At 49.3% G+C, this 12,076-nt stretch overlaps 1 protein-coding gene across 4 annotated transcripts in view; it reads right to left on the reverse strand.

Moving 5' to 3' along the window:
* Window positions 1–12,076, reverse strand: part of tmem245 (transmembrane protein 245) — a 241,383-nt gene that overhangs the window by 45,582 nt on the left and 183,725 nt on the right. For all 4 annotated transcript variants that reach the window (XM_038797672.1, XM_038797671.1, XM_038797670.1 and 1 more), the window contains one exon: window positions 5,644–5,744. In XM_038797672.1, the coding sequence (XP_038653600.1) occupies window positions 5,644–5,744 (101 nt within the window). The remainder of the gene's footprint in view (window positions 1–5,643; window positions 5,745–12,076) is intronic.

The raw sequence follows: 12,076 nt of genomic DNA on the forward strand, positions 1-12,076 counted from the left end.
ACACTGAAAAATGCCATACTACTGATGAGTTGGGTACTCTGGATCTGTGGAGACTGCGTTTACCTTAGCAGTAACATAGACAGGCTACCAACACTTGTAATAGTACAACACTATTTTATTAAGCTAAGAACTGTTGAACATACTTGCACTGTTTGTCAACACTATGTAAGATTAACTGAAGACCTGTGCCTACCCTGACCAGTCTAAACTGTTAGCACATGGTGAAGGTTTGTGCTACTAGTTGCGAGCTCTGTCCGTCTCAGAGGCTGCATCCCGAATGAGCGGGAAAACTAGTGCCCTCTGGTTTTATAGTGAGTGTGCTCTAACCTGTGATTGGCTGCTGTGTTGTGTGTGTTGATTGGTCTTGCAGTGTGTCAGTCAGTATGTGTCCCTGCACCATCATATACTGATGTGTATATTATGACATCCCCCCTTTTATAAAAAAATGCGTGTTCATGGTAATAAATAATGTACGATGAGAGTGTTCCTAACTACGTGTAGCATGTGCAAGCATATTTACAAGACTATGTACATAAACACTAAGCTATTTACATTGGAAGGTGTCGAGTGCAGATGGACAGTATGCAACAAAATAGTAACTAGAACAACAATGTACAAACCAGTGGGTTGATTAAACAGAGCAACAAAACAATTCAGAGAGTTCATGAATTCAGACAGTTCACAAATTTAGTCTCTGAGGTGCGTGAAGAATTCTGGTTGACTGCCTCAAGGGTGGGTCAAGAGCCGTCGGTTCTGGAACGGGCTGGACTGTGTCAGACACGGAGGGTGGCAGAGTGACAGGGAGATCTGCAAAGTCCATGATGGGGTCGTCGTGATGGCGAGACAGGACCTGAAGATCACGTGGCAAGCGTGGAAGGAGTCGCAGTGCCCGCCTATTTCGACGCAGAAGAGAGCCATCCGGTAGACGAACCAAGAATGAACTGGGGGGGGGGGGGGGGGGGTGCAGTACACTGCCTCACGGGCCTGTCGGCGGCACTTCTCCACTCCCAGGTGGCCCTCATGGAGCTGCTCGAGGACAAGGTTGCGCATGCTATGCAGGATGACAATGCGGTCCAGCTCGAGAAGAATCCTGTCTACCACCGCCACCACTACCTGTCTACCACCACTACCTGTTTAACATTATAGAATTGAGGGCATTGGCCCTTGAGCCACCCATCTGTCAGGTGGCGCATGACACGCTGGAGCAAGGGATCGTCGGCCTTCTCACGACAAATCTGGATGAGTCGTTCATCCGTGGCGGGCAGATTGGATGCAGCGAATGCCACATGAGCATCAACCTGGCAAACGAATCCCGCTGGGTCGCAGGGTGTGGTGACAGGCCGGGAGAGGGCGTCAGCGACGATGAGCTCCTTGCCCGGGGTGTAGACAAGCTCGAAGTTGTAACACCTGAGCTTAAGGAGAATGCGCTGCAGGCGAGGCATCGTGTCGTTAAGTTCTTTTTGAATGATATTGACGAGCGGTCTGTGGTTTGTCTCGACTGTGAACTTTGGGAGTCCATAGACATAGCCATGGAATTTAACGACTCCGGTAAGAAGGCCCAGGCACTCTTTTTCAATTTGCGCATAGCGCTGTTCGGTGGGCGTCATTGCATGTGACGCGTATGCAACAGGAGCCCATGTTGAGGCATAATCACGCTGAAGGAGCACTGCTCCAATGCCGGATTGACTGGCATCAGTGGAAACCTTTGTTTCTTTGGCCGGATCAAAAAATGCCAGCACCGGGCCCGTGGTCAGCTTCGCCCTGAGTTCCCGCCATTCGTGTTCATAGGCGGGGAGCCATTGGAACTCCGTCGTCTTCTTGACCAGGTTCCTGAGAGCCGTGGTGTGAGAGGCGAGGTTAGAGATGAATTTCCCTGGAAAGTTGACCATGCCCAGGAAGCGGAGGACCGCCTTCTTGTCCTCCGCTGTCTTCATGGCCTTAATGGCAGCTACCTTGTCTGCATCCGGCTGCATGCCAAACTGTGAGATGTGGTCTCCGAGGAACCTAATTTCTGTTTGACCAAAGGAGCATTTGGCCCTGTTGAGGCGGAGGCTATGCTCATGGATCCTTCGGAAGACACGTTGGAGGCGATCAATGTGCTCCTGTGGGGTGGTAGACCAGACGATTATGTCGTCCACATAAACGTGAACCCCTTCAATACATTCCATCATCTGTTCCATAACCCTGTGGAACACTTCCGATGCAGAGATGATGCCAAACGGTATCCGGTTGTAACAATACCGGCCAAAGGGGTGTTAAAGGTGCAGAGCTTCCGACTGGATGCGTCGAGTTGGATCTGCCAGAACCTCTTCGAGGCGTCTCGCTTGGTGAAGAATTTGGCACGAGCCATCTCACAGGTGAGTTCTTCGTGCTTTGGAATGGGATAGTGCTCTCTCTCAATATTGCGGTTGAGGTCCTTGGGATCAATACATATTCGCAGGAAGGTTTTTTCACGCATACCATGGAGCTTACCCAGTCAGTCGGTTCCGTCACTTTTGAAATTACTCCCTGGTCCTGGAGGTCCTGCAGCTGCTGCTTGAGGCGGTCCTTGAGGGGTGCTGGACCCTGCGAGGTGCGTGCACCACAGGTGTGGCATTTGGTTTCAACAAGATCTTATAAGTGTATGGGAGTGTGCCCATGCCCTCGAATACACCGTGGGATCAGTTGGTGATGGCGTCCAGCTGCGTCCTAAAGTCAGTGTCCTGAGATGCAGACGCGTCAGCAGGTGACAGGGAGTGAACCCTTTGGACAAGGTTCAGGGGTTTGCATGCTTGCGCACCAAGCAGGGAGGCTTTGGAGGATCCCACTATTTCAAATGGCAGGTTAGCCTTTAGTGACCGGTGCGCTACTTCAAGCTGGCAAGAGCCACTGGCAGCAATGGCATTACCATTATAGTCCAATAGCTGGCAGGCTGATGGCAGGATGGTAGGCTTGACACGGAGGCTTTCGAGGTCAGACCGCGCAATAAGATTGGCTGAAGCGGCAGTGTCCAGGCGGAATCGGATTCAGGATCGGTTGACCGGGAGGGTGGCACACCACTCGTTGTCCAGATCAATGCTGAATATAGGGAGAGGCTTGATGTTTGTCTTCGGGGGCATCTTGTATTTGGTAATGATGCCCATCCGAAATGGTGCTTTAGGGTCCTCGGTGTCAAGGTCCAGCATCAGGTCAGAATTGGACTTGGTGACCGTGGGCTGGATGGCGCGGACATCCCTGCGTAGCTGGTTGGAGCGGCGAGAGTTGGCAGGCTGAGCAGACCTGCATAAAGCAGCATTGTGGCCAAGCTTGCCACATTGTAAGCAGCATCGGGATTTTGCAGGACATTGCCGCTTTAAGTGGGCGGAGCCACAGTAGCTGCACGTCGTGACATCAGAACGTTTGGTGCGCCACCGCGCATGCACGGTGCGGTTGTACGTGGTGCGCACCTGCGCAGTGCGATCTTCGGCGTCGCCGTCCCCTCGTTCAGTACGCGCATGCGCGGGAGGCCTTGAAAAGCATGCAAAATGGCCGCCCTCATCCAGGCTGAGGCCCTGGCCGTTTCAGCCGCTTGAATGTGCGAGTATCGGTTAGTGGCGTGTTCATGCAGAACGCAGGTCTCGATGGAAATCGCAAGGGTGAGCTGTTTAACCTTGAGAAGCTGCTGGCGTAGGGGGTCTGACTGAACACGGAAAACGATCTGGTCGCGTATCATGGAGTCGGAGGTGGATCCGTAATTACAGGATTGCGCAAGGATGCGGAGGTGGGTGAGAAAAGATTGAAAAGGTTCATCCTTACTGTTGGAAGACATAGCGCTCAAAACTTTCATTTACCTCGTTGTCACAGTGACTGTCAAATTTGAGGAGGACCGTCTTGAATTTGGACTTGCCTTCACCTTCGGCGAAAGTGAGAGAGTTGAAGATATGAATGGCGTGGTCCCCGGCCGTGGAGAGGAAGAGAGCGATCTTCCTAACGTCTGAAGCAGCTTCCAGGTCTGTGGCTTCAAGGTAAAGCTGGAATCGCTGTTTAAAGATTTTCCAGTTGGCACCGAGGTTGCCGGTGATGCGGAGCTGCGGTGGGGGGCGGATGCTGTCCATATTGCAGGATGGCTGATTGCTGGTCGAAGGCAGATCACTTGAAGGTAGGTCTGATAAATTCTAACATCACGTACTGGTTACATGATGTGTTGGGTACTCTGGATCTGTGGGGACTGCGTTTACCTTGGCAGTAACACATACAGGCTACCAACACTTGTAATAGTACAACACTATTTTATTAAGCTAAGAACTGTTGAACATACTTGCACTGTTTGTCAACACTATGTAAGATTAACTGAAGACCTGTGCCTACCCTGACCAGTCTAAACTGTTAGCACATGGTGAAGGTTTGTGCTACTAGTTGCGAGCTCTGTCCGTCTCAGAGGCTGCATCCCGAATGAGCGGGAAAACTAGTGCCCTCTGGTTTTATAGTGAGCGTGCCCTAACCTGTGATTGGCTGCTGTGTTGTGTGTGTTGATCGGTCTTGCAGTGTGTCAGTCAGTATGTGTCTCTGTACCATCATATACTGATGTGTATATTATGACATCCCCCCCTTTTATAAAAAAATGCGTGTTCATGGTAATAAATAATGTACGATGAGAGTGTTCCTAACTACGTGTAGCATGTGCAAGCATATTTACAAGACTATGTACATAAACACTAAGCTATTTACATTGGAAGGTGTCGAGTGCAGATGGACAGTATGCAACAAAATAGTAACTAGAACAACAATGTACAAACCAGTGGGTTGATTAAACAGAGCAACAAAACAATTCAGAGAGTTCATGAATTCAGACAGTTCACAAATTTAGTCTCTGAGGTGCGTGAAGAATTCTGGTTGACTGCCTCAAGGGTGGGTCAAGAGCCGTCGTTTCTGGAACGGGCTGGACTGTGTCAGACACGGAGGGTGGCAGAGTGACAGGGAGATCTGTAAAGTCCATGATGGGGTCGTCGTGATGGCGAGACAGGACCTGAAGATCACGTGGCAAGCGTGGAAGGAGTCGCAGTGCCCGCCTATTTCGACGCAGAAGAGAGCCATCCGGTAGACGAACCAAGAATGAACTGGGGGGGGGGGGGGGGGGGGGGGGGGTGCAGTACACTGCCTCACGGGCCTGTCGGCGGCACTTCTCCACTCCCAGGTGGCCCTCATGGAGCTAATTAAGCTAAGAACTGTTGAACATACATGCACTGTGGGTCTACACTATGTTAGATTAACTGAAGACCGGTGCCTGTCCTGACCAGTCTAAACTGTTAGCACATGGTGAAGGTTTGTGCTACTAGTTGCGAGCTCTGTCCGTCTCAGAGGCTGCATCCCGAATGAGCGGGAAAACCAGTGCCCTCTGGCTTTATAGTGAGCGTGCCCTAACTGGTGATTGGCTGCTGTGTTGTGTGTGTTGATTGGTCTTGCAGTGTGTCAGTCACTGTGTGTCTCTGCACCATCATATACTGATGTGTATATTATGACAACTATTCCCACCTTATGATTTTGCTTCGTTAGTTTTTAAAGCAACTGGCAAATGTCAAGAACAAGAATGACAAAAGTTTATGGCTGAATTACAACACAAGTAGTAATCGGTATTTGAAAGCATAGTTTACATCTGCAAAATAAATAAAACCAGTAATTAATTACCTGAAGGAATGAAGACAATATTGATTCCAAACATAGTGTGAGTCAACCAGGTGTAAAGTCCATAGAAAGCAGCCATCTTGAGGGAAGCATCAAATACTCCACTGGTGAAGATACAAATACATTACATGTCATTAATTTTATTATATGGCATTGTAAATAAATAAAATAAATAAATAACCTTTATTTGTGTCACAAGTAGGCTTACATTAACACTGCAATGAAGTTACTGTGAAAATTCCCTAGTTGCCACACTCCGGCGCCTGTTCGGGTACACTGAGGGAGAATTCAGAATGTCCAATTCACCTAACAAGCACATCTTTTGGGACTTGTGGGAGGAAACCGGAGGTCCCGAAGGAAACCCATGCAGACACGGGAGAACGTGCTGACTCCGCACAGACAATGACCCAAGCCAGGATTTGATTCCGGCTCCTGGTGCTGTGAAACAACAGTGCTAACCACTATGCTACCATGCCGCCCATTACTTATGTGCTAATATCTATAATTGATGCCACACATGAGCCGCTGTGTTACAACATCTGAAAAACTGAAAGCTGTATTACATTTTTAATCCATTTTTCCAAAACAACTATACCATACAAAAAGATTCAAATTACCAAATACAAATTAAAATTTTCCGAGTAGTTGACCATCACAAATAAGTTTTTTCCGGTTAAGTCATCACCAGAGGAATGGAGTGGGATGGAACCACAGCCAAAAATGGCTTCTGTAACTATCCATGGTCAATCAATTGTCAAGTAATATTTAACTACTGACAGCTCTTTTTCACATCTATTTCCCTATCTTCAAATTTTCTTTTGGTTCCTATCAACTACCTTCAACTGCTGGTAAATTTACTGATTGCACCCTTTAGATCTGCACAATCCACTAAATCTATCCACCATAGAAAAATGAACGTTGAAAATAATATTGTGATAAAAATGCATTAGCCAATAGAATAAAAGTAATGTTCATCTACTAGAGGCGACACAAGTAACAGAACAAAGAATTAGGGACTCAAGGAGGAAACAGAACTAAAGAAAGGCACCCAAAAAATCCCATAAATGTCCCCTTGCTAAATCCCAGATATAAAGTAAAGGGATGGAAAAGATTCTACAGTCGATCTGATCACTCAAAAATTAATCGGCCTTCAATTATTTTCTTCTTCAAATAATTGGCTCCTACTTTGGAATATGGTTTCATACAATCTGGCTCCACTGTCTCTCCAGTTGTTATATTTTGTTCCATTTGATCACCAATAGTTCTGTAAAATAGTTGGGATCTAGATTCCAGACGGCCCGTCCTTTTTACCAGGCACCGTGACCATTGTGCAATCTCATTGAACCACCTATGTTTTAATCATGTTACAGAACCTGATTTTCCTTTAGGAGTGGAAGAGATAATATTCTGAGATATTTTTAAAAGAGAAGATTGCAAAAGTTCAGAATACCAGTATGGCCAGCATGGTGGCAGAGAGATTAGCACTACTGCCTCAGCGCCAAGGACCCTTGTTCAGTTCTGGCCTTGAGTGACTGACTGTGTGGAGTTTGCACATTCTCCCCCTGTCTGCATGGTCTTCCTCCAGGTGCTCTGGTTTCCTCCAAACAGTGCAAGTTAGGTTAATTGGCCACGCTAAATTGCCTCTTAGTGTCCAAAGACATGCAGGTTAGGTTGGTTTAAAGCGAAAGGACAGGGAATTGGCAAGAGTGCTCTTTCGGAGGGTTGGTACAGACTCGATAGGCCAAATGGCTTCCTTCTGCACGGTTGGGATTCTATGGATAAAGATAACTGTACCATTCTGAAATGGGGACTTCGGTGGCGGCCATAGAGTGAGTTGTTGCACACTGCAGCTCCAGCTTGGAGATGTTGGTTTTCCATTTTCACCCGTGTTTGGATAGATTCGGCAGAAAAGTGGAGTGGAATGTATAGGGGAAGAAGTTCTCCCCTGGATTGGCATGTTTGCTGGCTGTCAGACCCAGCAGAAGACAGTGCGGGACCTGACCAAGGAGGAGACTCGTGGCGCAGCACCAATTATGAAATAGTGGGGGGGACTGGCTGCGGCGGGAAAGCCTCAGATGGACCAATTGATGAGCTTCATCAGGGAGGAATTTCGGCAGCAGAGGAAGGAAATGCATAGTAACTGGTCGAAGGCGATTGAGGAAGCAGTGGCATCTCTTCGCAGGTCTCTGTATCAGGTGGAAAATTGCCTCGAAGCGCAAGGGGTGACGATCTGGGAGGTGGAAAAGGTAGTGCCCAACCAGAGTGACAGGACTGTATCTTTGGAGACGGAGGTGGGGCTCCTGGGGGAATCTATGCAAGTCGCTGCGGTCGAAGGTGGCGGAACAGAACAGGTCCAGGCGACAGAACTTGCGGATTGTGGGTCTGCCGGAGGGTGGAGGGAACGAGCGCCACAAAGTACATTTTGAGAATGTTGGCCAGATTGGTGGGGGAGGTGTTGGCCAAAGCCCCAGAGGTGGACCAGGCTCATAGTTCTTTGAGACAGAAGCCGAGAACAGAGGAGCTGCCGCAGGTGGTGTTTTTGCAGATGCACACGTTTTTGGACAAGAAGATCCTGATGTGGACCAGGGCGAAGCAAATCTGTGAATGGGAGGGCAATAGAATCCGGATCTACCAGGACATTGGCACAGAGCTGGCGAAAAGGCGAGCAGGTTTCAACAAGGCCAAGGCGGTGCTGCACAGACGTCAGATCGGTTCGGAGTGCTGTACCCGACCAGACTCTGGGTAATTCACGACGGCCTGGAATATTGTCGGGAGGAGGCAAATGACTTTATCGGGGACCACAAGCTGGGGTAGTGCTGAGGAGTGGTATGGGATGGAGGAGTTAAGTCTGCGAAAGTTGGTACTTGCTGTTATTCTGGAATGCCAATGCTGCTATTCTGGGTTGCCAAGTATTTTGGTGTTTTTACGTGAAGGGGTGTGTTTGATTGGGACTTTGGGTTGTGTTGATGGTTTTGATGTTTTTTTAGGGATTCTGGGGGCCTGTTGCGCAGGCTAAGGTGAGGTTGGGGAAGTGTACAAGAGGGCCTTCGGACAGGAGTCGCCACACTAGCAAGCAATGTTAGTGAATGTGAGTGGGGTGGAGGAGGAGGCCACAAGGGTTGGCCAGTTTGGGGTGGGGTGGGGGTGGAATGCAACATGGCAGGTATGGAGAATGAACGTGATCATGGGCAGGGTGGGTGGCCATCTTGGATGGGCCTGGTTCAGAGTGGGTTTGGGCGAGGCAGAGCCAAAGGGGAGGCGATGGCAGACGATAGAGGGGGGTGCAGGCGTACGCCTCCGATAAGAATTGTCACATCGAGGGTTAAACGGACCGGTCAAGAGGTCATGGGTATTTGCCCACCTGAAGAGTTTGAGAACGGAGGTGATTTTCTTGCAAGAGACGCATCTCTGGTTGAAGGATCAGGTTATGGGGGGGGCATTTAATTGAGCAAGAAAACAGGGTTTGTGGGAGCCAGGGAGGTGCGAGAACCAGGGTGAGGTTTGTGATAGTGAGTGCGGTGTTAGAGGGGATGCCGCTACAGTTAGTCAGCGTGTTTGCATCTAACTGGGACGATGCTGGGTTTGTGAAGAGCTTACTGGAGGAGAGGTTGGATTCCGGACTTAGAATCGCACCAGCTGATTATGGGAGGGGATTTTAATTTGAGATGGAGCCGAAGATTTCATAGAATCTACAGTGCAGAAGGAGGCCATTCGGCCCATCGAGTCTGCACCGGCTCTTTGAAAGAGCACCCTACCCAAGCCCGCACCCCCACCCTATCCCCATAAGCCAGTAACCCCACCCAACACTAAGGGCAATTTTGGACATGAAGGGCAATTTTAGCATGGCCAATCCACCTAACCTGCACATCTTTGGACTGTGTGAGGAAACCGGAGCACCCGGAGGAAACCCACGCACACACGGAGAGAACGTGCAGACTCCACACAGACAGTGACCCAAGCCGGGAATCGAACCTGGGACCCTGGAGCTGTGAAGCAATTGTGCTAACCACTGTGCTACCGTGCTGCCCACCTAAGATGGACAGGTCGAGCCCCAAGTCGATGAGAAGGTTGAGGATTACGAAAGAGCTGGGAGGGTTTATGGAAAGGATGGGAATGGTAGATCCATGGAGGTTCAGGAACCTGGGAGGGAGGGAGTACTCCTTCTCCTCGCATATGTATATGGTTTACTCTAGGATTGATGATTTTGTGTTAAGTCTGGCGGTGCTGAGAGAATTGTGACCTTGGATCAAACGCTGCACTGGCTGGATGTGAATCGTAATTCGGGACAGGTGCAAAGGCCGGGGTGGAGGTTGGATTTGGGATTCCTAGCAGACAAGGCATTTTGTGAGAAGGTGGGACTGGCGATTAGGAAGGTTAATCGGAATAAGGAGGTGTCCATGGCCATGTTTTCGGAAGCTTTGAAGGCAGTGGTCTAAGGTGAGATCATTTTGTTTAAGGCTCATAGGGATAGGATGAGGGAGGAGCATCAGCGGCTATTAGACGAGGTCATAGATCATAGAATTTACAGTGCAGGAGACCATTCGGCACATCGCGTCTGCACCGGCCCTTGGAAAGGGACCATACTTAAGCCCACGCCTCCACCCTATCCCCGTAACGCAGTAACCCCACCTAACCTTTTGGATACTAATGGGCAATTTAGCATGGCCAATCCACCTAACCTACACATCTTTGGATTGTGGAAGGAAATTGAGCAACCGGAGGAAACCCACGCAGAGACGGGGAGAAAGTGCAAACTCCACACAGACAGTCACCTGAGGCTGGAATTGAACTCGGGGCCCTGGAGCTGTGAGATAGCAGTGCAAACCGCTGTACTGATAGTTGAGGTCGATATTCAGCGATCCCCAGGAGTTGTTTGCAGAGAGGAAGAAGTTGCAGAGGCAGTTTGATTAGTTGACGACAGGCAAGACAATGAGCAGATGCGGAGGAAGTGCAACAATAATAATAATCTTTTATTATTGTCACAAGTAGGCTTACATTAACACTGCAATGAAGTTATTGTGAAAAGCCCCTAGTCGCCATGTTGTGCCGCCTGTTTGGGTACACTGAGGGAGAATTCAGGAGAAGGCGAGTCATATGTTGGCCCACCAGTTGCGGCGTCAGGTCATGCCTAGGGATATTTTGCAGGTCAGGGCAGAGAAGTGGGAGCAGGTGTTGGAGGCGGAAAAGATAAAGTTCAGGGGGTTCTATGAGAAGTTGTATAAGGCTGAGCCAGTTGGCGAGGTGGGGGATATGGGTTGGAGTTCCCAGAGCTGGAGGGGAAGAGGCAGGGACTGGAGCAGCCATTGGGGCCGTAGGAGGTGAAGGACCGTATCAGTGGAATGCAGTCAGGGAAGGCACCTTGGGGCCAGCCAGCTTTCCGGCAGAGTTTTACAAGCAGTTTGCGACAGAGTTGGCATCCCACTTGTTGGAGATGTTCATTGAGGCGGAGGAGAGGGGTTACTAACCCAACAACGTTATCAGAGGCATCAATCTTGTTGTTTCGAAAAAGGGAAAGGACCCACCAGAGTGTGGGTCCTACAGGCACATTTCTTCATTGAACATGGACGTGAAAGTATTGGCGAAGGTATTGCGAGTAGGTGGGAGGGGTGTGTGCCAGAAGTGGTCTCTGAGGATCAAACGGTTTTATGAAGGTCAGCACAGCTCCGAAAGGTAGTGATTCCAAATAAACCTGTTGAACTTTAACCTGGTGTTGTAAGACTTCTTACTGTAACATTAGAAGGTTGTTGAATGTAGTTATGACTCTGTCAGCGCAGCAGACACTGGAGGTTATTGTATCCATGGACGCATAGAAGGCCTTTGACCAGCTAGAGTGGAGGTATCGATTTGAAATTCTGGGTAGATTTGGGTTTGGGCAGGTGACATGGTGGCGCAGTGGTCAGCACTGCTCCTACAGCGCTGAGGACCTGGGTTCGATCCCAGACCCGGGTCACTGTCCGTGTGGAGTTTGCACATTCGCCACGTGTCTGCGTGGGTTTCACCCCACAACCCAAAGATGTACAGGTTAGGTGGATTGGCCATGCTAAATTGCCACCGATTTGGTAAATAATTAGCTACTCTAAATTTTTTTTTAAAGGTTTGGGTTTGGGCTGAAGTTTGTGGCATGGGTTTGTCTTTTGTATTCGTCCGCTGTGGCTAGTATGCATAAGAATGAGACAAGTTCAGGGTATTTCGGGTTACATGGGGAAATGAGGCAAGGGTGCCCGCTGTTACCATTGTTATTTGCGTTGCCGATTGAGTACCTGGCAATGGCCCTTCGGGGGTCGGCCGAGTGGCGAGGGATTGTATGGGGGGAGGGGGAGGGGGTGTATAGGGAGCACCAGCTGTTGCTGGATGCAGGTGACCTGTGGTTGTGTGTGTCGGAACTGCATGAAGACTATGGGCAGAATTATGGGCCTGCTGGAGAGATAGATAGATA

This window comes from Scyliorhinus canicula, chromosome 5 (assembly GCF_902713615.1).
Source record: "Scyliorhinus canicula chromosome 5, sScyCan1.1, whole genome shotgun sequence".
NCBI lineage: Eukaryota > Metazoa > Chordata > Chondrichthyes > Carcharhiniformes > Scyliorhinidae > Scyliorhinus > Scyliorhinus canicula.